The sequence below is a fragment of the Penicillium chermesinum genome (assembly GCF_028974085.1).
Source record: "Penicillium chermesinum strain IBT 19713 chromosome Unknown utg000004l:1.0-3345178.0:1.0-3348027.0, whole genome shotgun sequence".
NCBI lineage: Eukaryota > Fungi > Ascomycota > Eurotiomycetes > Eurotiales > Aspergillaceae > Penicillium > Penicillium chermesinum.
Window position 1 is genome coordinate 1,796,640 of NW_026695314.1, and position 25,880 is coordinate 1,822,519.

The following is a 25,880-nucleotide window of genomic DNA, read 5'->3' on the forward strand; positions in this document are numbered from 1 at the left end:
GCCAGGGTCCAGTAGCCGTCGCGGACTTGTCCGCGGGTGAAGCCAAGCAAGCCCTAACATTTACCTCATCTACTCCCGCGCTTACTCTTCTTGCTCAACTTGGACTCCTTCCTCCTCCTGTTCTGTTCCTTCAAGGCTGAAGGTCTTCCTGTACCCACGCAAAGGCCCTTCCCGTTGCCAAAGTTTTACTAGTAGTTCTGTTCCCTGCCCAGTCTAGTCATCAACATCGGCTAAATGTTTAAGTTCATGTCAAAGATTGCTCTCTTGTATATACATAAGTCCATCCCACCACCAGCGCCGTCAAATGCGATGCAATAAATCAAGTAACTTTTGCCAATACACAAGACACAACGGGTATCATGATCCGGGCTGCGCAGAACGAGGTCAAGCAATCCTTATGCGACCTTCCTGCCAACATTACCAATCCCACGTCCGACTACACTGATGATCACATCCCCATTCTCGTTCTCACCCGCCGCATCACGAATACCCCAGCCCGGCGCCCCGAACTTCGACAAGTCGCGTGCCAGCTGAATCAGATTCGGATCCGCAATAACCTGACGCCCAACCTGCAAACGACCAACATCCTCTGATCCCATCGTCATGAGTGTCAGCATAGTCGTAGCCGCCGCAGGTGCCACACATCCACCCTTGGAAACCGTTTCCAGCAACTGATAAGCACACTTTTTCCCGATATCCTCCGGCGGCTCCCCGCCAGACGGCGGCGAGGCGACATCCGCCGACCACAGACACCCCGTCGACGACTCCGCGACCAGCGACAGCCCGAAACCCAGACCGACCTTCTTCTTCGCGTTGGGGTTACTCTTGTCCGGTGCCGGGAGCAGCGGCGCCGACGCGACGTCCGCAAAGATATACGTATCCGGGCAAAGTGGGTTCAACACACCACGCGCCGTCTCGATCATGCGGGCGTTGTTGGAGCCGGACACGCCAACCGAATACGCCACGCCGCGGATGCGCTTTATGCGGCCGGGGTTCATCAGGTGCAGGGTTTTGGGGAGGCGGACCTGGTGGCCGAAGGTGAACTGGACCTCGCCGCCACCACCGCGGCCGTGCGGGCCCGGGTTGGAGCGGCGCAGGATGCGCAGCTCGACGTTGTTGAAGATGCCGAATTGGTTGTACAGCGGGAGGATGGCGGTGCGGACGCTGTCGACGGACATGTCGCCTGTCGGCGTGGAGGAGGTGATGACGCCGGGCCCGGTGAATAGGACGCGGAGGGGCGTCTTGGAGAAGGGGGCGAGCAGGCAGAGGGGGATGAGGTAGTAACTCAGACCGCGAGAGCAGTTGGAAGGCAGTTCATGGGTGATCATGCTGACGCTGGTGGAGGTGCCGGTAATCAAACCGGGCTTGAAGATGAGGATTGTACCGGTGTAAGAGATTTCCATTTGGGAGCCGTTGGTGACGGCTTCGAGGAGGCGGAGGAAAGAAATCTCATGGGGAGCGAGTCCTGGGTTGGTGGGCGAGGATGAGCGGATTTGAGAGATGTGGACGGTGCGACCGGTCAGAGTTGCAAGGACGAGTCGGTATATAAGGTTATGGTGCGACGTAAACCGCAGTGGAGGCTGTTGGGTCGCCATTGTGGTGGTGAGATTCAGTGGGACTTTGGCATGGCGATCTTGAAGCTTTTGATCAAAAAAGAAAAATTGGAGGGGGAAAGTTAATCCGGGCCGGCGCATCGGGTTAAGTCCGAGCCAGTTATCGCCGATGCGTCATCTATAAAAACGGGTTCGGCCGGCTATTCTGCTTCTCTTCTCTATTCTGGGGTCTTTTGATCATAGAAAGCTGGGAAAGAACAGACGCATACTCATATTCACCATGTTGCCACCGGCACTCAACATCCCAAAATGGTGAGTGTACCGGCTGGCTTATCAATCTATAAAATATTTCAGCGACCGGACCACTGCGGGGGCCATGAGCCCATACGAAATTGCACGACTACGATGCAACAAACCATGAATAGCTAACACAGAGAACTACTGCAGGCTCGAATCTAACTCCCACCTTCTGCAGCCACCTGTGAACAATTACTGCGTCTATCACCCTGCTTCCCCTGCGACAGCCGGCTACACAGTAATGATCGTCGGCGGACCAAATTCGCGAACAGATTACCACATCAATACGACGCCTGAGTTCTTCTACCAGTATCGTGGATCTATGCTTCTCAAGACTGTCGATACATCCACTACCCCGCCCACTTTCCAGGATATTCCTATCAATGAGGGATCCATCTTCCTCCTCCCCGCTAACACCCCGCACTGCCCGTGCGCTTCAAGGATACAGTGGGTGTCGTCATGGAGCAGCCACGAGCAGAGGGTGCAATTGATATCATGCGATGGTATTGCCGGAAGTGTACCGAGGTAGTCTGGGAGAAGCGCTTTGTGTGTACCGATTTGGGGACACAAGTGAAGCAAGTGGTGGAAGAATTTGCGGCAGATGAGGATAAGCGCCGATGCAAGGCATGTGGGGAGGTAGCATCAGTGAAATACGCCGAAGGGGAGGTTGTACAGCCGCCTACACACCCTGAATGAGTAAATGTCGGGGGGTTAGGGGTTTCTTTCCTTTTTGTGTTTCATTGGAGTAAGGAGGTGAAGGGGAAAGGGGGGTTGGGCATGTGGGGGGGGGGGCGTTAGAAGCTGTAAAATAGTGGCCTAGAGGGAGCGAGGCCGTCTGACGAACGAATGAATGAATGTCATATCCACTAAGAACGAAGGTGCCCAGGGGCATGTCTCAACATTAGCCTATGTCCTTGCCCTTGCATATGGACGGCAACATGGGTCCTTTCAAATAGACTAGCTCGGAGTATGTACATGTTTGTCGGCCTGTATTCAATGGATTGGTCAGCGTAACATGATTATGGATATGGACCTCATTAGACTGTGCACGGGCGAATATTACAATGAAAGAGCAAGATCCGAAAGAAAAGTTAATACATGGAAAAACCAGACACAAGAGTCGACGGGACCGCAATGGCTGCAAAACAGATATCGGATATCATGCGCAATACCTCTGGGAGGTCAGCAGAAGGGAGAAGAGAATTGAAAATCAGTGCAGGGGAAGAAAAAAAGAGATATAAACAGAATATACTCGAGAAACGTCCATATGCAAACAATCGACCCAACGGGTTACCATCTTCGTGCAGCGCTCAAATCCTCAGGACAAACAACCACCTATGCTTTTTGTCTTCACCACCTTGACATTATTCATCAAAAGGGCAGTCGATGCTCTCGTGGCCATCTCGCTCGCAAAGAGCGCACCACTTGGAATCATCAATCACTCCGGAGGCCTTGCCAGCGACGGGGTCCATGGAGGATCCCAGGCCGCCAATTCCCTTGAGGCCCTCAAGAACAACATCTCGGCCCGTCTTCTGTCCACTCTCCGAGTGACTCTCGTCAGCTTCCGGGGCGGCTGGGGCGGTTGGCTGTTTGGCTGGCTTATCGGCATCGGTGGGCTTCGACGCTGGCTTACCAGAACCAAACATGCTGGTGCAGTTCAGGATATCATGACCACCAGTCTCACAGATCTCACACCACAGGGCGTCATCGTCCGAAGAGCGCTCCGACTCAGGCATAGGCTCTAGCCGTCGCTGGGATGAATTGGATAGGCCACGGCTGTGCTGACGAGGTTCTGATGGCGCATCATGCCAGTCATTCGGGACGACTGTTCGATCAGAGAGGCGATGGATGTGGTTGGCCTGATGAGCAACCGTGTTCCCCTGGGAGCCGGAGGGCTTGTGCTGCTTGGGCTGGGACAGGGTCACAGTCGAACTGCGGTCTCGGTTTCCACTGCCTGAAGCCACCCGCAAATCTTGAAGCTCGCGCTCTAGTTCCTCGATTCGGGCATCTTTCCGCTCTGTGTTGGTCTCAGCCTCTTGAAGCCGTTGTTCTAGTTGCACGACATGCTCACCCTGTTCACCAGCTGTCGATCCCTTCTCAACCAGACTCGCCGCATTGGGATTCCCCCGGCTCAACGAATGGATAATAGCCTTTAGGCCTCGGATCTCGTCATCCTTTTGGTCCAGGTCCTGGGTTGCCTTGGGACCCTCGCCACCTTGCGCATCTTTGAGTGCGGCTGCCGAAATATCACGTTCCTTTTTCAATTCCAACTTGGTTCGTTCCACCTCCCCGCGGAGGAATTCGACCTCCGCACGGGCTTCCGCTTCTCCTCGTCGAGCGTCTTCGAGCCCTTCCTCCAGCTCCGACACCAACTCCTCTAGTTGTTTCAGTTGTTGAGCGACGATCTCAACATCCTCGCCGCGATCCTGCAATTCCTTATTTTGTTGCATCAGCTCGTCAAGGCGCTGCTCGTAGACTCGCTCTGTTTCCGAAGCAGCAATCTCCAAAGTGTCCAGTGTGCTGCGAAAGTCCGCTCGGTGGCCGTCAAACTCCGCCGTGAGCTGATTGATCCTTTCGTTCCTTTCGCGCAGCTGAGTCCGGATGTTGAAGTTATCTTCCCCCTCTATTTCTTCCATTGTCTTTTGGAAGTCGTTCAGGATTTTAGACTGTTCTTCCAGTTGCTTGTCCCGATCCAAGAGCTGTTTCTCTAAGTTCTTGACCTGCTCCCTCAACTCCATCGTCTCGGTAGACGAGGGGCGCATACTCATACTGAAATCTGACGGCCGTCCATAGGATGACATGTCATCTTCCACACTAACCCGCGACGGTGGACGGTCAGACAAACGCGAGGATGCCTTGACCGGGCTCCTCTGGAACCCATTGGAAGCTTTAGAGGCAGCGGAAGGGGTCCGTAGAGCCACCCAAGCTCAACTTCGGAGGAGCAACGCGCGGGGACTCAGGGCGGGGAAGAGAAGGACGCCGTATATTCGGTCGAGGCACGGCGGGGCTGGGGCCCATGGACTTGCTGAAATTTGCTGCCACATTGCGGGAAGGTGTCGTGGGGACTGCGAATGTAGACGACGCGGAGCGGCGGGTGACGTATTTACTGTTGTTCATGGGCACAAAGATTCCCGAGCCAGGAATCGAGGTCGTGAAGTATTTGCGGCCATCCACGTCGCCGCTATTCTTCCCCGCGGGGCAAACTCGCTGCTCAGCTCAATGCCTGCAAACTTTCCAGGCTTGCCTGCCACTGCGCCCAAGTATTTCACGGTGCCGTACATTCCTCCGGGCACGTTGACCACGTCCCCCACTTGCACATCGTCAAGGGCGCCATGGTTAAGGGATATCGAAGGTAGTATGTCTAGGCGAATCGGGGGGAGGGTGTAGTTCGAAGGTGCAAGAAGTCAAATCAGGAGGGGTGGACTGCGAAAGTATTCAGGGAGGCCAGAATTTAGACTTTTAGCCCAACTATGGTCGTTAGGCTCCGGGAATGAGAAACCCAACGACCAGACGAAAGGGAAGTATATGTACTGGGCAGCAGAAGCATATACATAGACGAGCTTGAAACCAAGAGGATCTGTAAATCAAAAATGTACTAAGAAAGGGGGGCGGAGAGAGGGACAACAAATAACAGCGAGATCCACTTGTAATCCACACCCCGATCTTCCGGTAATCTTCCCTCCTTACGCGCTGCATTGAGACTTCGAAGACCTTTCCTCGGATTCTCTTTTCCCTTCTTGGACTCACGTCCACAATGGCGCAGTACTTCTTTGATCTGCTCTATAACTTCACAGACTGCATGTGCTGTTTTCCCAGCACGCCGCAGCTGAAGATCAATAATCGGAGCTTCAAGCTGCTCCGACTATTGGGCGAGGTATGGCAATAGCGACAGGACGGGCGCATGACAAAACAGGTTGCAGCCCAGGAATCTAACATGCGATTCTTGCAGGGTGGCTTCTCCTACGTTTATCTCGTCCAAGACAAATCCTCCTCCGAACTATTCGCGCTCAAGAAAATCCGGTGTCCCTTCGGCCAGGAATCCGTTTCGCAAGCTCTCAAAGAAGTTGAAGCATACAACCTGTTCAGTTCGCAAGACAACATCATTCATTCCATCGACCATTGTGTCTCAACAGAATCAGGCTCCAAGTTCCGATCGGACGGGGGCGATCCAGGCTCCAAGACTGTCTACATCCTTCTCCCATACTACCAACGAGGAAACCTCCAAGATGCGATCAACGCCAACCTGGTCAATCACACCCGCTTCCCGGAGAAGCGGCTGATGATGCTGATGCTTGGTGTTGCGCAAGCGCTTCGCGCGATGCACCAGTACCGTGTGAAGAGTGGCGCGGCTTCTACTCGCAAAGCGAAAGCGGTGCGAAAGGAAGGCGCGGATGCAGATAACGAGCGAACCATGCAGATGAAGCCACCTAAGCGGCGTGCCACACATCCTGAGGGAGAAGAAGAAGACGAAGAGAATGAGCCATTGATGGAGGATGAGGTCACGCGCAGTCAAGAGGGCGTCCAGGACGGTGATCTACGCCCATATGCGCACCGCGATATCAAGCCTGGTGAGTACAGTCGCTCATGTCTGCTTAACGAGTCTGGACTAATATTCCTGGATCATCAAGGTAACATCATGATCGATAATGATGGCCAATCTCCCATTCTCATGGATCTTGGCTCCCTCGCCCCCAGCCCCATCGCCATCACCTCCCGTTCCCTGGCCTTGGCGGTACAAGACACAGCTGCCGAGCACAGCACCATGCCCTACCGAGCTCCAGAACTCTTCGATGTCAAGACAGGAACGATCATTGATACTAAGGTCGATATTTGGTCGCTTGGCTGCACACTATATGCCTGCTTAGTAGGGAAGAGTCCCTTTGAAGCTCGCAGTGAAGAGACAGGTGGCAGTCTGAGCATGTGTGTGCTTGGTGGCGATTGGCGATTCCCTGACGAGAAGCCCGTTGCCACCAAGGGTAAAGGCAAGGCCGGTGAAAACGATGCCAACAAGGGTGCTGGTGACGGGGTGATCAGCGCTCCTGTCAAGAATGTCGTTCGCAAGTGCCTCGAAGTAGAACCCTCTGAGCGTCCTGACATTGACGAGCTGATCCAGCTCATCAAGGAGGTGATTGACGAACTCCCAGACGACGGAGACGTTGCCAGCTCGTCCTATTAGCGCACATGATACCTTTTCCCATCTGTCTTTCCTTTTATTTTTTCCCGAAGCACCAGCAGGATTGGTTGACCTACTTTGTGCAAGTCTGTTATTTGCGATCTGTACAGTAGAAGTCGGTTTTTCGTTGCGCATATGGCACAAGGCTAAATTGGGTGATGCGCGTCAATTTCTTTGCATATTTCGTACAATATGTGCATTCCATCTCAACTGTTTACGAGTCGGGTTCAAATGTGATTCCATTCAATATCCGTTCTATAAATTAGGTTGTAAAAGTCGCCTCCACGGGTTACAGATATTGTGGGGGTGCTGGGTATAGATGCGATGGCGACTTGAAGTATTTCGTCTCATCATGACGAAAGGTGGCACATACAAATGACCAGCCACCACTCCACATATATACTGTCGATGCGTGGAGTAGCATGTGGCCCTTCTAACATTCTTATCAGTAAATCCCAGGCTGGTTATACTGGTATCATCTTTCGTTTCATTGAATATGACCCAAGGCCAACCCTTCCAATGTGGTATACTGGGGACGAGGGTAGCAGAGATGTGGCCAGACAGAGTAAAAGACAAAACTTGTCAGCTTGCCCAGGTGCCCGTGAGTTAACTGGTGAGTAGACTGATGAACTGACACTATTACAGTTCTCCTTTGCGGACTCATTCGCGGCGAATTAGCAGCCACGACAGCGGATGCCCTGGCACACGGTGGTGCAGGAACAATCATATTCACAGGCCGATCCCAGAAAGAACTCCAGCAAGTGATCGACCATATTCATCGCAAGCATCATAATACGCAGATACTTTTCGTGCCCGCTGATACAGCTTGTCTCTCCTCGGTATATGTCGCGGCGACAAGCATCAAAAGACTGGGATTGCCTATCGATGGCATTCTTGGATTCCCCACAGTCAAGGCGGCGCCATGGGAGCTCACCACGGATGGAATCGAGCTTCATTTTCAGAAGAACTATCTGTGTTATTTTCTGCTCGTGAATAAGCTGCTGAGTGTGATGTCGCCCAAGTCTCGAGTGATAATGATGACCACAATGGTGAAGCAAGAAGCGTCGGCGCCGAAATGGCAGGACATCAACTTCTCCGTGAGCTATACTTTCCCATATGAACACCAAATGCCATCTGCTGATCTTCGAACGATGACAAGAACGGTGAGACCTATCACCCGCTCGATGCGTACGTCCAAGCGATGTTCGCGAATATCATGTTCACCAAGTCGCTTGCGGAGAGGTTCGATCATGACAGAATAGCAGCCTTTTCAACGAACCCGGGCAGTAAGCTCTCACCCCCCCCCCGAAGCCGAAGTCTTTCTTTATCGCGTACTCACAAAGCCGGTAGATGTCAAACACAACGTGCTCAGCTATGTTACGTTGGAAGACGTGATTACGTGGCTACAGCAGAAAGAAGAAGGTTGGACTCAGAACATGATTTTTGACCCAGGCTGACCATTCCAAGCCGGAGAGGAAGTGCCAATCGCCCTCCAGAAATCCCCCCAGTCTCTCGCACAGGGAAGTGCTGGGGTGTTACGAGCGCTGCTTGATCCAGATCTAGAAGGTAAGCGGATCCTCTGAATCGGAGAAGCAAATCACCAACTGGCTCCCTCGGCAGAACAATCTGGCGCTTTTCTCGATAACAACCAGGTGGTGGAGCTACCCAAAATGGACCTTCCAGCGGGTGCGGGCAGCGCTGCAGCGCTGTGGAAGTTGAGCGAAGGATACGTCGCCACAATCAAAGCGTAGACCTCAAAACGGCGTTCAGGATGACCTTGGACACGTCGGGTTCAGGCCGACCGGCGTGGGAGTCTCGGGCCAATTGAGTTTCATGATAAGCATTGTGGCGTTAGAATAAGCGGCCTTGAGTCCGCCGACTCCGCAGTTCGCATTGACCCTTTTGATCCTGATAGCCTTCCGAAGAGGGAAGGCTGAATTACAATTGTATATTCTTTGAAGAGTTCTGGTATATAAGCATCTTCCAATAGACTTTATTGTTGACTGGTGAAAGACCTCGATATCTGCGTGCAATCACGTACATTCGTGTTATCTACGCGAGTGCTCCACCGGCAAGATACGCCAGTCTTCCATAACCCCTGCTATATTGATCGGCTCGGACTAGTAATAGGATCGCATGTTGAAGCAGAGCACCTCGAATCCAACTTCTATTCCTGTACAGATCAGACAGTAGTCAGAATCATGGATCGTCGAGCCTATGAGTCCGGGAATGAGCCGGCCAGGTCGCAGGGAGTTCGTCCGAACTAGCGGACAGGGATCCGCCAATTGTGCGGGGAAATCGCGGTCTTTATCTTTGCTGGTTGGCCGCTGCTTATCGCAGCTCAACCTTCTCACTTGCCAACTCCCCCTTGCTCTTGCAACTGCTTTAAAAGAATCGATATCCCCTGTACTCGCTAGATAGTGAAGACTCGCAGCTCTGCAGATTGTCATGTGTTAGGCTTGTTCGCGTTTCAGTGCGTCTTCTGAAGCTTTCATCCTTGCCCCTTGCGCGAGCCACACCATGCAGGTGGTAGATAGCTTGGCGATTCCAGGTACTGTTACCTTGGTGGATGCCAACCACGTTCTCCAGACACAACATCTGAAGCGTGGGAATGGTGACATTGTTCTCATACCGGCGCCTTCGAATGACCCGGATGACCCCTTGAACTGGAGTCCAAGGAGAAAGCTCCTTTCGACCGTCTGTATCAGCGTGTTAGTCTCGCCGAAGAAACCCCAGGGTTTATGCACCTGCTGACCTCCGGTAAATTCAGATATACCTTGTTTTCTGGCATTGCCTGTTCCGTCGTCTACTCGGTCATCACGCAGTTATCGGAAGAGACTGGTTTATCAGTCAGCACTCTTAACCAAGGGACGGGATATCTGTTTCTCCTGGCAGGATGGGGCTTGCTGTTCTGGCAACCATTTGCGATGCAATATGGGAAAAGATTGACGTATATCCTGTCGCTGGCAGGCATTCTGGTAAGTCCAGTCTCGGAAATCGCTCGAGGTCTTGCACAACAACTAACAGTCACAGGGAATATCGATGTGGGGGTATGCGTCATTTTTCTAATGAATTATATCTTGTTAGGTCCTAATCTTCTCATAGGCCGTATGCAAAAACCGAAGGTCAATGGATCGCGCGCAACATCCTCCAAGGTTTCTTCACTGCTCCAATCGAAGCCTTGCCCGAGATATCAGTCACGGATGTGGTAAGTAAAGCCACCAGAGGAAATAATTTCAATGCCCACTAACAATAACAGTACTTTACCCATGAGAGAGGGACCTATATGGGTCTCTATGCATTTTTCCTAGCTGGCAGTAACTACTTTGCGCCCGTGATCTGTGGCTTCATCGCCCAGTATCAAGGATGGCGATGGGTATATTACTGGCCCAGTATCTTCTGCGGAGGAGCAATGATATTCCTGTTCTTCTTCATGGAGGAGACAAATTATGTTCGAAATCAGGTGGGGGCTGCGACGATCGCCAACGTACGAATTGGCTCATCGCAAAGCTCAGCCAACAGCAGCGGAGTCCACGACCCGGAGAAAGCAACCACAGTATCTGATCAGCCCTCGCCGCCAGAGGAAGGTTCTGTATATACCAAAAAGACTTATTTCCAGAAGCTGTCGTTGCTCGGCCCCAAGCAGACACACAACACCATGTTCCGGCGATTATGGCAGAGTTTGTACTTCTTAACGTGGCCAGTGGTCTTTTATGCCGGGTATGCCATCCGAAACTCTCCACATGACATCTTGAAACTAACATGCCGCCAGATTCTCATATGGTTCCTATTTGGTTTTGTTCAATATCCTGAATGGTACCGCGTCTCTCATTTTAGGAGGACCGCCTTATAATTTCGGGTAAGAACAGCGCAAGAAACTTCTCTTTTCATATTGCTGATAATTTTAGCTCTTCTATGGTCGGTCTGAGCTACGTGTCGTGCTGCCTTGGTGTGATAGCTGCGTAAGTAATTCAGACCTCAAAAAGTCAAGAGCCGCGTCCAGAAAAGGGGAATTAACAACTTTCAGATGCCTTGTTACCGGTCGCCTCAGCGATTGGCTAACAATCAAACTTGCCCGTCGCAACGGCGGTGTCATGGAGGCAGAGCACCGGCTCTGGCCTTTCCTTACCTGCCTCCTGTTTGTGCCCGGATCACTTCTGCTCTGGGGTGTAGGCGCTGCACATGGCGTGCAATGGTTCGGACTTATCGTGGCCATGTTCCTGCTTGCCTTCACGAACGCCTGTGGAATCACTTTGAGTGTCAACTATATGGTTGACAGCTACAGAGAATTAAGCGGTATTGCGATTGTTTCCATCATCTTGATCCGCAATACTATGTCGTTCGCGATCGGATATGGGTGAGTTCAGCTTGGAGATTCCGCTGCCCGGGTATGATTACAAGTTTTTGCTAATGGGTCATAACAGTATCACGCCTTGGGTCGACAATATGGGGTATCAGAACTGCTTTATATCCGCTGCGTTTATAGGTCTCGCATGTGCATCTGTTTTCTTGGTCATGATCAAATTTGGCAAGAGGTGCCGCATACGCAGTCGCGAGACGTATTGGAAACTTGTGCAAGAGAACTGGGATAAGGGGATGGGCCACTAAATACACCCTTCGTACGATAACTAGAAAGTATAATTTGGGGTATATAGACTTCAGCTCCTGGATCCTGGATCCTTAGTCTCGCTACCTTGTACATTTTACATATGTAACTGCTTACTCTGAGAACCTGATTTAAGCCTTCCTTCGTACCGTTAATGTTGGCCAAATGACGAAGAACATCCTTCCAATGGTAGACTCCTGACAAATTGCAGTTGAAAGTATCATTCAATCCCAAAATAGTGATTTTGGCCCCGACCAAGGATTTCGAGCCGCGCGCGCTCGCTCCATGGCGTCCTCCCACTCGCGCTCCATGCCCAGCAACATCTGCTGCACGATTTCAGAATCGACGCCCGAGCACACGCTCTCCAAAAATTCATTCACAAGATCGGACGGTGTCGGCTCGCAACCGTTATCCGATATCCCTTGTGCCGTAGTTGAACTCGAAGGAAGAGAACTCTCCTCTTCCGCGAAAAGCTGACAGTCGCCCAAGCCAATGAAATAGCCCCAGCGCCGGCGTTTCGTGCGCAAGTCAAGCCTGCCTTCTTCCACTGTTCCTATCCATGGTGGCATCCGGACTGGATATAATAACGTCTCTGGAACCGGGGGCCACACTTGATGGAAAGCCCGCGCTAGGAAGTCCAGTTGTGAGTGGGTGAGGAGGTGGTATGCAAGGATTGTTGTTGGGAATTCAGGTAGTGGCGAGGGTGAGTTGATTGGGATAAGTGGAAGAATTGGATCTTGTAGATGTGCGAGAATCTTAGGAAATTCTGGATGGGCTCGCCATGAGATGCTATGGGTTTGGGAGCGTGAGTCGGCAATTCTCCTGGATGACGAGCCTGGCAGCGTACTTGGATCTCGGGGCTCGATAGGCATGATGGAGACAGACTACTACTAGTATAGCGAGAGACAAGCGTCGCATGGAAGACGAGATGATTAGGTTCTGGCGGGCTTCAAACGTCTCGCCAAGCAGTTATATAATTCCCGAGGGGGACAAAAAAGAGTAGTACTCATGGATGGCCTCGCTGGTTGAAAGGTCCTAAAATAGCACATTGTGGGCCGTAACAACTTAAGCAAAGCATACGCTTTGTTCGCACCCGCTTGGTAGAGCCTCAAGTATCTAGATAAACCCGGATACCCTTTGTCCGGGTTATATAATAGAACTCTGGATAACCTTGGGAGATGAAAGACTCCCATTATTACAAATAACATTGAGTAACAAACCATGTTAAATTTCAGCAAAAAAAAAAAAGGGTCGCTCAATACACTTAGAGAACCATCTTGTTCATGCTTGAAGGAAGGCTAGGCTCTTCAGTCGTAGGAGGAAGGCCGACATGTCTGTTAATGAAATTCAGCACGGTGTGGTGCCACAGAAGAGAATTTTCTGGGTTGAGGACCCAGTGGTTCTCATCGGGGAACGTCAAAAAGGCGCTATCAATACCACGCATCTGCAAGACATTGAAAGCGGCCAGACCTTCGGAAATAGGCAGACGGTAGTCCAGCTCATTATGAATGATGAGGTGAGGCGTGGCCCACTTGTCGAGATGGCGAGACGGATCCCATTCAGCCCAGTTCTGAGGCACCTTCCAGAGAGGGCCTTTCAGGTCATGGTTGAAAAAATATAGCTCTTCGCTGGAAAGCTGCGAAGTCATACTGAAAATGCCATCGTGGGTAACCAAAGCTTTGAATCTGCGGCCGAGATCGTGGCCTTGAATCCAATTCACCATGAACCCTCCGTAAGAGGCACCCAGTGCGACAGCTCGGTCAGTGTCCACGTAATCTAAGTTCTGCTCAATATACTCGAACCCTTTGACAATATCTTCATACGGCTTGCCACCCCACTGGGTTTGAATGGCATCGGTGAATTCTTGCCCGTATCCAGTACTGCCAGTCGGGTTGGGCGTGATCACCACGTAGCCCTGCTCTGCAAACACTGCCGGGTTCCATCGAGTGCTCCACTGGTCATTCCACGCTCCTTGCGGACCACCGTGGATCAAATAGGCCAGCGGATATTTTTCACCCGGCTTGAAATTCGATGGTTTCACAACCCAGGCATGCACAGGGTGATCCTCGGCGCCGGGGAACCAGATTTCATCAACCTGAGAGTAAGAAAGGCCAAAAGTCGCACCTCCGCGCCCAATAGATGATACGGGGTAGATTTCTTCGGGCTTGGAGGGGTCCAGGATGGACCACACGCTGTTATCTACCAGGGAACTGGCAGTGACAAGCAGCTTTGAAGATCCCAAAGCCGCAGGCGCCAAATCGGAAATGTAGCCATTGTGAGTGAGCTTCTTCAGTGAGTCGGGCTTGGCACTCTTGATGTCTTGCAGGGGGAGCTGATACAGGACACCACGCCCGATTTCTTCAGCCTGAATAAACAGCGATTTATCATCGTGCGAAAATTTTACAGATGAAGGACTCAGATCCCACGAACCCTTGCCGTCTGCAGACTCGAAAACTTCAATCATCTCGCCGCTCCATGGGTTCGGGACGTACAGGATACGATTTTTGTCAGACTCGTATCCATCTTCCTTCATAGCCAAGAGTGCGATAGAGCTTCCGTCTGAAGATAGGACGGGAGACGACATAGCGCCCTGCAAAGAAGTGACCTTGCATGACTTGACCTCGGGTGCACTCAAGCTAGTCCAAGAGAACATAGGCGCATAATAGCACGAGCAGGATGTGTGTAAGGCAGGGTTCAGACCTGGGTCCTTGGAGATAAAGACAATCGCCGAAGGGCTAATATCAAAATCCCCGGTCCCGCCAAAAGGTGGGATAGGGGACTCCACTCCTGCCAAGCCAGACACTTGAATCAAGTTGGTAAGGCCCGAGAGAGAATACCTTCCTGCCAAACGGCGGGCAGGAGACAAGGGCGCCTGCTCGAGCAAACCATACCAGATGGCGTTCTTTTGAGGCTCAATATAAGTGTCCCAGTGTCGTACGAAGAGAGACGTGTAGAGGCGGCCCGTTGTGGGTGGCTTCTTCGCATCGTGAGGGTTGTACAGAGAACCGTCCGGGTTTGCCTTGCCGCTGACGGCGAAGCCGATCTTGCCCGGCTCGATGAGGGTCACTTTCAGATCTGATACTGGGCCTGGCACAGTACCGGCAGTGTAAGTATCGTCGGCTTCCCGTGCATTGCCGATAATGAAACTTGTATTTCCATTGGCCTTGGACTTAAGCCAGACCAGCTCGTCACCGCTTCCCAGCCACTGGGGGTTGCTCGCACCAGCATCATTTGTGATCAGGGCAGAACGACCGGATGCGATATCAAGTACTCGAACTTCACTCGTCTTGGAATGCGATTCGAAGGAGTATGATGTTTGTGTGTAGACTGCGAGGGTACCGGCAGCATTGGGAACAGCTGAGGACCTTCTGGGAGCCCCAAGAAGGACCCTTCAAATGTGAGTTAGCGATCGCGCAAAGACCATAAACACACGACAATTGGACTCAAATACAAATCTCTGGAATGCTCAAGATACTTACTCAGGCGTGAACTTGACTGAGCGAATGGCCATAGTACCTTGTGACGATGCTCAAGATGTGGAGGTCAAGGTTCTCCAAATCGCGAGCCCGATATACGAATTGAAGGACGAACGGAGCTGAAAGTTGCTGCTTCGTCTTTGTCAAAAGTCAAGATTAAGGCGCCTCAGATACCCCAGATACCTTAGATACACTTTTTTTTTTTGGAAAAATTCAGGAGGGAGACAGGGGAAGAGGAGTTGCAGGCTGGAGGCTGGAGGTGTGATCCCATGCGGGGTTGATCATGCGGGATCCACCAGAGCTGCATTGTTGCCCCGAATCAGGCGAGGGTCGCCCCGTACGGGCTTACTGCACCAGGCTACAGGCATCTGCTAGTACGGAAAGAGCGTGATTAAATTGAACGAGGCGTCTAATTTTTCATAACTAGTAAAGATAGAGTGAAACTAAATCCCTTTTCGTAACTAAAGAAAAGCTCGAAAGAGCCAAACATTGACCTATTAGTACAGAGTCATCGAAATCCCTACTCTTCTTCTTCGCTCTCATCTTCCTCCATTCCTTCAGCAACCGATACGTTGAAGGTAGGAGCCTGGTCCACGCCAGAATAGCTGTCACACATAAGATACAGCGTAAGCTCATGATCACCAGGTGTAGGAACCACGTATTCCAAACGCTGCTCAAGCTTGCGATCGACAGTGACACGCTTGATTGCAAGCAAGCTCTTGGTTTTCTCGTCACCAACCACGAGCCACCAGCTCTCCATTTTCTCTTGAGGATAGAAGGGCGCATGCACAGTGGTATCGGGCTCTTCATCCTCATCGACCTCGCGCTCGATTTTGACATTCAGGTAAGCGGGCTCGCCGGCAGTGATGTTCTCTGGGTCTTCAACTTCAAAGTCCAACGCAATGTTGGGGTACTTGTTGTTGGTGAACTCTGCCGCTTGCGCCAGCTGCTTGTTGTCCAGCCCCAGGCGCTTTACCAGGGTGGCGTGATCTTTGTTCTCATCAGGGTCCATGGCTTCCATGAATTCAAAGATATCATGAATACTGCAGATAAAATGTTAGTCAAGCTGTCTATTTCCACGTCAAGGGGAAGTAGGGGACTTACTTGAATTCCTTCGCCACCTCGATAATTTCTGGGGTAAAGTGCGGGATCTGCTTGAGAGGACTATCGCGGTCCCACATAGCTTGAACCACCATCTGCGACAACTCCATGGCGTTCATAGCGTTGAGATGGCCCTCCGACGAAAGAACATCAACACAAGCACTGAGGAGGTTCAAAACCTTGCTGACAATATCAACTTGATCCTTAGCAAGATCCAAAGGAAGCTCCATCCGCGAGAAGTGCGCCTGGAGCAGGACAAATGCCTTGAAGTGGGGCGAGTCGAAAACAGGCTCGGACATCTTGACTGGTACACGGTCGTACACACGACGAAGAATGTGCTCTTCATGTCTTCTGATTTGAATTGACTCAAGCTCTGTCGCAGATGTGATAATTTCCAGGATTCCCTTAAGTTTAGTTCGCGAGGACAAACTGAGCAAAAACGTCTGCATCGTAATGTAGGAGATGTTGTAGTAGGCACTGATCATAGCAGCGTTCAGAGGAGTGACGGTGTCATCCTCCTCATCATGATCGATGATCTTAGCTTCAGAAAGTTCATTCAGGGTGTTCTCGACCAGCTCTGACAGGAATGAGTTCACTTCATCGTTGCTTGTGTCGGTGAGGCCGTAGAAACTGGGGTTGACCGTCAGACGTTGATAGAAATAACTGTACGTGAGCCAATCAATTGCATCCTGAGTTGAGCCAATGGTCTTAATACTGGTCTCCGTGACGAAAGCATCATGGAGATAAGATTGCAGGTGACTTTCCACGGGCAAGGCTTCACTCAGGAACTTCTTGTAGTAGTCCCTCTTGACAGCAGGCACCATGAGGACACCTCGGCCAACTTTGTCTACGCCCGGACGAGATGCCTTTCCGAACATCTGAAGAACCTCGCTAATTGGATAGTCAATGTACCGATGTTCACGGCCTTCAAAGAATTGCGTGTTCATCACGATGACCAGGTGAGCGGTCACGTTCAGTTCCCAGCAAACTTCACGGGATGCCAGAAGAACTTGAATGGCGCCAATTTTGTAGAGATGCAAAACAATGCGCTTATCGGCGGGGCTTAGAGCTTCATGGTAATAACCAATGCCGTGCGAAAGTGAGGTAGCAAGCGTCTGCTCTTGGACACGGTTGAGAAGCGGGGCCAACTCTTCCGGGTCGGCAGCTAAGAAGCGATCTTCATCTTGGTCGATGCCACAGGCTGTCAGCAAATCGATAGCCGTGGATCGTGTCTGCTTGCGGCTTGGTACAAAGACCAAGGCCGGCTTATCTGGCGACAGCTGCAGGATTGAGTGGTAGACAGGTCGGGACATGGCGAGCATCAGTGAGGGGAAATGAGGAATCGAGAAACTTTGAATATGCAGCTCCAACGGCCGAGGGCGAGCGTTAGGACTGAAGTTGAAGATGGTGTGCTTGTGAGCCCCGATCCACTCGCCAACAGAGCGAGCATTCGCGAGGGGAACGCTCAATCCCAAGATCCGAATCTCATTTTCGGTTTGCTGCGCAATGTGGCGCATACGAGAAACGACTATTTCGTAGACATACCCACCGAAGCCACCAACCATATGAATTTCATCTGCGATGAAAAGTCGGACTGTCTGCACGTTCTTCCTGCGTCGCCATTGGCGTGAAATAACATCCCACTGACTAGGGGTAGCGAGAACCAGATCAGCCGTTTCGAGAAGCTTGAGGTCGGCAATGGCCTCTCCATTGAGTTTAACAATAGTCTTTCCTCCATTGAGAGCGCTCAGCCGCTTGTTCCAATCAGCATAACGCTCATCTACCAGCTCCTGGAAGGGAGCAATGTACACAGCGCGGCCGCTGTCTTCGGAAGACCAATGACGAAGTAAGGCTAACTCGGCGCAAACCGTCTTGCCGCTTCCAGTGGGAGCTCCTACAAAGACGTTTTCATCTGAGTCGTACACCGACTTGAAGACCTGAGTTTGAATCTTGTTGAATTCCTGCCAATCGGGATAGAGCTTCTGGTACTCCGCGTTCTTCAAAGCCTTCACAGGGGCACTTTGCATATCGAGCAGAGGCGTGTGGGGAGGGAATCGCTCGGGGAGAATCAATTGCTGGAAAGAAACCGCAATTTTGGTCTCAGAGTGCATCCAGCGGTCGCTCAGGATCGAGATGAAATAATTTGGTGGAATGGGCTCAGTGATGGGAACAGTGAAATCGACCAGATGTTCCTGTTCAGCATGGGCAAATTCGCGTCGTAGCAAGAAGCGGTCATGGAACAAGATTTCTTCGCCATCACAGTCCTCAGCCAAGATCCAGAAATCTTGGGCATTTCCCGTGAAGCTCATCATCCCACACAAAATTGGGTGTGATGGTCAGCTCAATGCGTAGCATGGAACGGGTAACCGGTTGCACATGAGCCTGAAGTTCGAGTCGAGGAAATTTTGACACAAGATCACAGACTACACGACCGGCCCGAGCATACCCAACAGTTCTCCTGCTCTTGGGGGATCGAGATCAAAATAACTCTGCCAGGGAACATCGATTCGCTCGGCCTTCTGAAGAATATCCCTAGGGCAACGAGGGAATTGGCGGAGAGGAGACATGGTTGGCCACATACGCCTCTCGGCCATTTTGCAAAGATCGAGTGCATCCTTGGCAACAGAGGACCAACCCTTCTTTAGACAGATCTCGAAAATCGCACGAATGATTCGACCAGCAGATTGAGTGACATACACCATGTCAGCCATCAAAGCTAACCCATCCAGCTTGAGTCTAGAGATGTAGGCCTGAAGTAAGACATTGATTTTGGCGTGGGGTTCGTCAATGGTCTCCTTAACAGGTACTGGCACTCGTCCAAGGAGTTTGCCGAGTTCCAATTTCTCATCTTGACGAACAGGAATGTACTTGAATTCATCGCTGAGCGCAAAGATGCGGAACAGTTCAATGGTGGTAATAGAGGGCTGCAGATGCTGCGCATAAGTTGCCATTGAATTGTGGGAAATGTAATAGTGGGAGGAAATACGGCCGAGCTCGGTGGATTGTAGCCGCCCTGTTTCCTTCTCGTACTTCACCAGCCCGGCACGCTCGAGAACAACGGCGGCGGAGTGAACGAGATCAACTCTTTTTTTGCTCCAGCAACTCATCATGGTCGTAGTCCGCCCCGACGCTATACAGGCCTGGCGATCGCAGCATGCGCACATAAAGATATGTGTATCCCAGCCACTCCACACCATCATCACGGTTCCTGATATTCCCAAGAACGATTTCAGCATTCATGCTGTCGGCAAGTTTGCTGACGAGCTGAGACTCGATCGGCAATTGCTGATTCAGAAGCGAAAGATAATACTGAATTTCAGCCTGTGAAGTAATGATGATGCCCTCTCCATATGTGTCAAACTGAGGTCTACCCGCACGTCCAAGCATCTGAAGAACGTCTTGCGGACTCAATTCAACCCAGCTACCCTTCTCAGGTGAATAGACCTGAGTGCCTTTGATGATGACGGTGTGAGCTGGAAGGTTGACGCCCCACGCCAAAGTCGCAGTGCAGACCAAAACCTGGAGTTTCTTATCCTCGAAGCACTCGGCAACGACATCACGATCCCCAAGACTCAGACCGGCGTGGTGGATACCAATTCCATACGGCAGCAAACTCTTCAACGAAGGATCGTCGACAGTTTCGGCCATTTCAGTCAGGTAGGTACGACTAGCAGAGTCCTGCTTCAAGATCTGTCCGATAGTCTCGTTTTCTATAGCCTTGTCCGTAATGTACTTTGCGGTCTTGGCCGTCTCCTTTCGAGAATGAACGAAGATCAACATTTGATTGTTTCGCTGGCCGACATGTTCCAAAACCTTATTGTAGCAGATGTCGTTCATAGTCTTCAGTTGCTTGATGGCCTTCTTGTCGGTCACGCCGATGAATTCCTGTTTGAGAGGGCAAGGACGGTAAGAACCATCGAAGTGGAACACACCAGTGTCAGGATCAGCGCGAAGGAAGGTCGCGACATCTGTGTAGTTGGGCAATGTTGCCGATAATCCGACGATACGAACAGGTTGGCCAGTCTGCTCAACGCGGCGGATTGTGCGGCTCACAATGCTTTCCAGAACAGGGCCTCGATCATCATGAAGAAGATGGATTTCATCGATAACCACCAAGCGGACAAGGTTGGTGTAACTAGTTTCAGACGCCTTTCTAGTAATGACATCGTACTTCTCCGGGGTGGTAACGATGACCTGGGTTTCCGCAATTTGCTGCTTCGTCATTGATCTATCACCTGACCTGTTGTAATTGTTAGTTTGGATAGTCATGGGTTTAGTAGCATAGATACTTACAGCTCTGACACACGGATGCCATAGGGCGCTAGGCGTTTGCCAAGATTTCCGACTTGTTCCTGGACCAGCGCCTTCAATGGGGAGATGAAAATGATTTTGAAATCGTCAAGCATGATTTCGCCTGTTTCAGGGTTGCGATTCTTACCGATCTCTCGAAGGATGGCGAGCATAGCAACGTTTGTCTTTCCAGACCCCGTAGGGGCACAGATGAGCATGTTCCCATCCTGATGGAAAGCGGAGGGGAAGCACTTTGTCTGAATACGATTCAACTCTTTCGAATTTCCCCAGCCCACCTGAGCCCAGTCCGGCAATTCAGTACTAGGAATCAGCTTATCAGAAGAAGACGCTTTCTTTGGCGGGGGCACATGAATTTCCTCGTAGCCCTTGAAAGATCGTTTGGTCGACCCTTGCGGAAGTTTGACATTTGGGTTGGTCATGAGATGGTTACCCTGGTGGAAGACGAGATTTTCAAGATTGATAGTTTTCTTTGGTTGCAAGCCACCAACCAAGCCGACTTCTTTGGGGGGTTTATCTTCTGGCGCAGCAGCAGAGGGGATATCGAGGTCCATCAGGTCAAATTTTTTGAACTTTTTCTGAGGACGAGAAGCACGTTCATCGCGAGCTGATTTGCCTTTAAGTTCGTCGAAGATGGCACGGTGTCCTGCCTCAATCATTTGGTTCTCGACAAGGAGACGGGCATCATCGTCTTCCGCGACTTGCCTCCAGCGGGTGACCCAAACGATCTTATCGCGATTGGTCACCAGCTTTGACACTAATTCAGCATGCTCATAGTCAAAAAGCTCCATCAGATCGTTCTCGACGTCACGGAGAGGACGGGCAGACCCATCTTCCTCTTGTCCACTGAGTATGTCCAGAGCTTCTTGAGTTTTCTCTTGCTGGCTGTGAGCATCTGGGTACATTTCACCGATTTGACGTTGTAACCAGTAAGCGTCAATAGCTTGTGCGGGGACACTTAGTTCAGGTTGTGAGTCAGCCTTCGATATATGGCCAACACCATCATCAATCACCATGCCGTCCTCATCTTGAGGTTGATCCTCGGCTGGCTGCTCTTGTTCGTCCTCGTCGCTCTCCTCGTCGCTAACTTCATTCTCGAGATCTTCATCTTCATCTAATGCTTCCTGTGCGAAGCCGACAGCGATGCCCGGACGCCCATCGACACTTCCTTCGTCTTCATCTTCAACCGCATCACCATCCATATCCTCATCGTCGTCCTGGGCATTGTAATCGGTAATTTTCTTTCCCAAATTCACAAGCTCATTGAACTCCTTAGGATCCATAACGTCTCCCAGAAGGTCATCGATTTCTTTCTTCTTATCGAAATCTTTCATTTCTTGATCTTTGAGATATTCCAGCACAGCATCGGCAGCACTTCGAACAACTTGATGGGATACGTCGCCAAGGTGGCTTCTGGTGATCGTAAGAATAAGGTCATAGGTGGCTCTTGTGGCGGCGGTTCGTGGACGATATGTGAGGCCTTCGATTTTGGCATCTGCAGCGGACAGAAATTCTTGGCCTCGTGATTGCGCCGGCGCGCCCTGCTGGTGCTTTTTTTGTTCCCGGGCCAAAACGTCTTCACCCTCTCGGATTGAGCCTCGCTCGAGATCTGCAGGTCCAGCCTTTTTCTTTGGTTTCTGATCATCCTGTCTCCTCACTCGTGATCCCATTTCGCGAATACCAATGCGACCTGCAATAGATTCGGGGTCTCCAGTAGCCTCATCATCGTTCCGGCTGACGAATCGACGGTCCGCCTGGAGAACCAGGTTGGACATCGCCGAGTACTTGTATTGCGAGATATCTTTGTCCGCCATCTTGAAGGTAGTGATATCAAACGAATGAAATAAGCAGAGAAAGGAAAAAGTCGCGCGACTTTGGTCGGCTTGGATGCGCCAAGCGCAAAGTCGACCACGCCGCACGAAAGGGGTGCTCGTGAGAGCCGATTTTCAATAGGTTGCACAATCCTGAATCGCCCCCGTGAGAATAAAGGTGGTTTTGAAGCGGGGATGCGGAAGAGCAGGGGTGCTGATGGTTAATTAATTGATGGTTGAAGAGCAGCAGCTCATGATAATTTCGGTGGTCAGGGCGGTGACGGGGGCGGAGTATGGTGGGAGCTACAGTTCTGCCACAAATGAAGGACATACCAAAGTACTTGTTAGTTAGCTATCAGAGAACGCCGCTGACAACACAATATGCGCCTTGATGGTCCTCCTCTGACCAGGCTTGCCCTCGCGATACCAAAACTACGGTATATTGGGCGAACCACTCCTGGTCCCTCATATCATTGTCAGATTCATCGCACTATATGCCATCATGCGCGTCCCCGTCGCGTCCGCGTCTCTTCCGCAACACCGCAGCTCCAATTACGAAGGGGCGCTAAAACGCAGACTACTGTCAAATTGAAAGATCTCCCACAGGGAGTGCTGAGGTTGGATCCTTATGAAGATAGAACTGATGATGCCCCTCAATATCCAACGGTCGTCCAAGGACACCGAAACAACATGCAGAAATTCAGCAACTGCGTTATCTTGACAAGAGTGGGGGGTTTTTATGAAGTAGGGAAATACCTTTAATGATAGTGCCGGCTCAATAGCTAATTAATTTTGTAGCTTTATTTTGAACAGGCCGAGGAGCTTGCGCCGTTGCTCAGCCTCAAACTCGCGTCTAAAAAGACAAGTGCAGGTCCAGTTCCCATGGCGGGATTCCCATTCTTCCAGTTGGATAGATTTCTCAAAATACTTGTCCAAGACTTGAACAAACATGTGGCGATTAGTGAGGAATTCGCTCATGAGTCTGAAGACAAAGCACGCTCTGCGGGCCTCATGTTTGATCGCAAGGTGGCCAGGGTTGTTACCCCGGGAACTTTGATTGATGAGAAGTTCATTGACCCATCGGAGAACAACTTCCTGTTAGCTATTTACCTAGATTGCGCTACAATGCAAGCTCAATCGAAGCAACAAGTTGGTGTCCAGTCATCGCAACACGTTCTGGCCTCTGTCCCTCAACGTGCAGGCTTGGCCTGGCTTGACTTGTCTACTGGAGACTTCTACACTCAAATTACAACTGCTCAAATGTTGCCATCTGCCATTGCCAGGATTGGGGCCCGCGAAATTCTTGTGGACCAGGAGGTACGGGATGTAATTGGGCAGGAATTACAGCAGCTTGTGGGACACGAGCACCGACTAGTCACTTTCTTCCAATACCCAGAGACAGTCAAACCAATGTCAGAATGGGACTCAATGCTCGAAGCGCCTATCTCAGATGAGACTCACGCAGAATTCACTCCCGAGGAAGTAACAGCGGGATACAGCCTGTTGCAGTATATTCGGGTGCAATTACAGGGTTCCAACCTCAAATTACAGCCTCCCCGCCGAAGACATTTAGATGAGTCAATGAGCATCGACCGCAACAGTCTGAGGGGACTAGAAATCATCGAAACTTCCCGAGATGGATTTGGCAAAGGAAGTCTGCTTCACGCAGTCCGCAGGACTTCCACCAAAAGTGGCGCACGACTTCTTCGAGACAGGTTGAGTACGCTGCACGTTGCAATCGAGATTAAGTTTATTTTTCGTAACTAATTTCCATCTAGCCTCGCCGTCATCAGCGCTTCCTGTGATCAATGATCGATTGGATCTTGTCTCAGTCTTCGTTGAAAATGAAGATCTTCGTGATAGTGTCATTCAAAATTTGAAGCGGAGTTATGACTCCCAGCGGCTAGTTCAGAAATTTGCCATGGGTAAAGGAGACCCAGACGATCTTATCTGCCTGTCCCGGGCCATTGAAGCTTCTCAGTGTATCAAGCAAGTCCTTCTTGACCATGGCCGGCGCTTGTCATCGGATACCAATTCAGCCACAAAAGAGAGCCTTACACGCATGATCTCACGGCTATATCTCGAAGGCCCCACTGCTTTAGCTCATAAGATTACCGCAGCTATTGACGAGGAAGGCCTTCTCCAGCGGCAGCGGATCGAGGATAGTACGGCTGCCGAAGCTGCGAATCTGGCACAAAAAGTCGCTATCAATGAAGGCACCTCAAGTGAGCTGGAGTCACTGCCAAAGAGTGTAAGAACTCGGAATAATGATAAAGTGGCCGCATCTGAGTCCGAGGCCCTTGAAACTTGGATCATGCGACGGGATGCAAGCGATGGCTTGAGTTCTCTCCATTCAGAACTGGAGCACCTGATAGATGAAAAATCAGCCTTGACACAAAAACTCCGTGACCACGTTGGCTCTGCGGGATCCACTGCTCTAACTTTGAAGTGGACACCGGGACTTGGTCATATTTGCCATGTGAAAGGTGCTAAGATATCACAGAAATCACTGGAAGACCTGGGTGTTACCCGCAATGTCTCATCAACAAAATCCACACGATCCTTTTACCTTCCCGCATGGACAGAGCTGGGCAACAGAATTGATCGTGTCAAAGTTCGAATTCGCCAAGAGGAACAGGCTATCTTTGAACGGTTACGGAAAGAAGTCATCATGAACCTCGTCAAAATCCGGCGTAATGCCGCAGTTATGGATGAATTGGACGTTGCCTGTTCATTTGCGACACTAGCACAGGAGCAACAGCTGGTTCGCCCTATTCTCAATAACGGAACTTCCCATAATATCGTAGGTGGGAGACATCCCACTGTTAAACTTGGACTCGAGGAACAGGGCCGATCTTTCGTGAGCAATGATTGTCATCTCGGTGGTCAGGAACGCATTTGGTTGATCACAGGTCCGAATATGGCTGGGAAAAGCACGTTCTTGCGCCAGAACGCTTTGATCACGATCCTTGCTCAAGTCGGCTCATACGTCCCTGCGGCCTATGCTGAGATTGGCGTAGTAGACCAGATATTCAGCCGTATTGGCGCAGCTGATGACCTCTTCCGCGACCAATCGACTTTCATGGTGGAAATGCTTGAGACTGCTGCAATACTGAAGCAAGCTACCGGGCGGTCATTTGTGATCATGGATGAAGTAGGCCGGGGACGACGCCAGAAGACGGCACTGCAGTCAGCCTCGCTTGTCTACACCACTTGCATTACCATAATCAGGCCCGGACACTCTTTGCCACTCATTTCCACCGGCTCGCAGATATGACCCAAAGCTTTGATCACCTTGAATGTTATTGTACAGATATCAAGGAGACAGCCCAAGGCGGGTTTTCTTTCGTCCACCGACTTCGGAAGGGTGTCAACCGTGAATCGCATGCTCTCAAAGTTGCTCAGCTAGCGGGGCTTCCCCGAGAGACGCTTGAGCTTGCCGAAAAGATCCGCCAAGAGCTCAAGCATGAGAAGTGCTAATTCTATGTAGTTTATTACCGGAATTCTGCAGATATCTGACTTGTTTGTATTTATGCTTTGTGATGAGTTTCCCTA

At 51.0% G+C, this 25,880-nt stretch overlaps 11 protein-coding genes across 11 annotated transcripts; 5 read left to right on the forward strand and 6 right to left on the reverse strand.

The window, feature by feature from the left end:
- Positions 1-395: 395 nt before the first annotated feature.
- N7468_005571 (RNA 3'-terminal phosphate cyclase-like protein) lies at positions 396-1,595 on the reverse strand (the record flags this gene model as incomplete). The annotated part of the gene is made up of 1 exon (XM_058474868.1): positions 396-1,595. The coding sequence occupies one exon, from the start codon at positions 1,593-1,595 to the stop codon at positions 396-398; it is 1,200 nt and encodes a 399-aa protein (XP_058330608.1).
- A 238-nt stretch (positions 1,596-1,833) lies between these two features.
- Positions 1,834-2,546, forward strand: N7468_005572 (3-hydroxyanthranilate 3,4-dioxygenase; the record flags this gene model as incomplete). The annotated part of the gene is made up of 3 exons (XM_058474869.1): positions 1,834-1,865; positions 2,001-2,187; positions 2,292-2,546. The coding sequence occupies 3 exons, from the start codon at positions 1,834-1,836 to the stop codon at positions 2,544-2,546; spliced, it is 474 nt and encodes a 157-aa protein (XP_058330609.1).
- A 668-nt stretch (positions 2,547-3,214) lies between these two features.
- Positions 3,215-4,651, reverse strand: N7468_005573 (CAP-Gly domain containing linker protein BIK1; the record flags this gene model as incomplete). Its single annotated transcript, XM_058474870.1, has 1 exon — positions 3,215-4,651. One exon carries the CDS (start codon positions 4,649-4,651, stop codon positions 3,215-3,217), a length of 1,437 nt encoding a protein of 478 aa, XP_058330610.1.
- Positions 4,652-4,739: 88 nt separating this feature from the next.
- On the reverse strand, positions 4,740-4,967 carry N7468_005574 (uncharacterized protein; the record flags this gene model as incomplete). Its single annotated transcript, XM_058474871.1, has 1 exon — positions 4,740-4,967. The coding sequence occupies one exon, from the start codon at positions 4,965-4,967 to the stop codon at positions 4,740-4,742; it is 228 nt and encodes a 75-aa protein (XP_058330611.1).
- A 637-nt stretch (positions 4,968-5,604) lies between these two features.
- Positions 5,605-7,026, forward strand: N7468_005575 (putative serine/threonine protein kinase ENV7; the record flags this gene model as incomplete). The annotated part of the gene is made up of 2 exons (XM_058474872.1): positions 5,605-5,724; positions 5,800-7,026. 2 exons carry the CDS (start codon positions 5,605-5,607, stop codon positions 7,024-7,026), a joined length of 1,347 nt encoding a protein of 448 aa, XP_058330612.1.
- A 516-nt stretch (positions 7,027-7,542) lies between these two features.
- N7468_005576 (putative oxidoreductase, short-chain dehydrogenase/reductase family) lies at positions 7,543-8,774 on the forward strand (the record flags this gene model as incomplete). Its single annotated transcript, XM_058474873.1, has 6 exons — positions 7,543-7,624; positions 7,669-8,120; positions 8,183-8,309; positions 8,374-8,445; positions 8,491-8,589; positions 8,644-8,774. The coding sequence occupies 6 exons, from the start codon at positions 7,543-7,545 to the stop codon at positions 8,772-8,774; spliced, it is 963 nt and encodes a 320-aa protein (XP_058330613.1).
- Positions 8,775-9,543: 769 nt separating this feature from the next.
- N7468_005577 (putative MFS transporter) lies at positions 9,544-11,631 on the forward strand (the record flags this gene model as incomplete). Its single annotated transcript, XM_058474874.1, has 9 exons — positions 9,544-9,734; positions 9,794-10,001; positions 10,057-10,073; positions 10,129-10,231; positions 10,283-10,743; positions 10,796-10,882; positions 10,932-10,985; positions 11,051-11,380; positions 11,448-11,631. The coding sequence occupies 9 exons, from the start codon at positions 9,544-9,546 to the stop codon at positions 11,629-11,631; spliced, it is 1,635 nt and encodes a 544-aa protein (XP_058330614.1).
- A 222-nt stretch (positions 11,632-11,853) lies between these two features.
- On the reverse strand, positions 11,854-12,501 carry N7468_005578 (uncharacterized protein; the record flags this gene model as incomplete). The annotated part of the gene is made up of 1 exon (XM_058474875.1): positions 11,854-12,501. The coding sequence occupies one exon, from the start codon at positions 12,499-12,501 to the stop codon at positions 11,854-11,856; it is 648 nt and encodes a 215-aa protein (XP_058330615.1).
- Positions 12,502-12,893: 392 nt separating this feature from the next.
- Positions 12,894-15,140, reverse strand: N7468_005579 (oligopeptidase family protein; the record flags this gene model as incomplete). The annotated part of the gene is made up of 2 exons (XM_058474876.1): positions 12,894-15,018; positions 15,109-15,140. The coding sequence occupies 2 exons, from the start codon at positions 15,138-15,140 to the stop codon at positions 12,894-12,896; spliced, it is 2,157 nt and encodes a 718-aa protein (XP_058330616.1).
- A 485-nt stretch (positions 15,141-15,625) lies between these two features.
- N7468_005580 (ATP-dependent RNA helicase BRR2) lies at positions 15,626-22,328 on the reverse strand (the record flags this gene model as incomplete). Its single annotated transcript, XM_058474877.1, has 5 exons — positions 15,626-16,148; positions 16,210-18,454; positions 18,653-19,290; positions 19,343-20,446; positions 20,500-22,328. 5 exons carry the CDS (start codon positions 22,326-22,328, stop codon positions 15,626-15,628), a joined length of 6,339 nt encoding a protein of 2,112 aa, XP_058330617.1.
- A 378-nt stretch (positions 22,329-22,706) lies between these two features.
- N7468_005581 (mismatch repair ATPase MSH1) lies at positions 22,707-25,805 on the forward strand (the record flags this gene model as incomplete). The annotated part of the gene is made up of 4 exons (XM_058474878.1): positions 22,707-23,069; positions 23,124-24,045; positions 24,104-25,479; positions 25,557-25,805. The coding sequence occupies 4 exons, from the start codon at positions 22,707-22,709 to the stop codon at positions 25,803-25,805; spliced, it is 2,910 nt and encodes a 969-aa protein (XP_058330618.1).
- Positions 25,806-25,880: the final 75 nt, after the last annotated feature.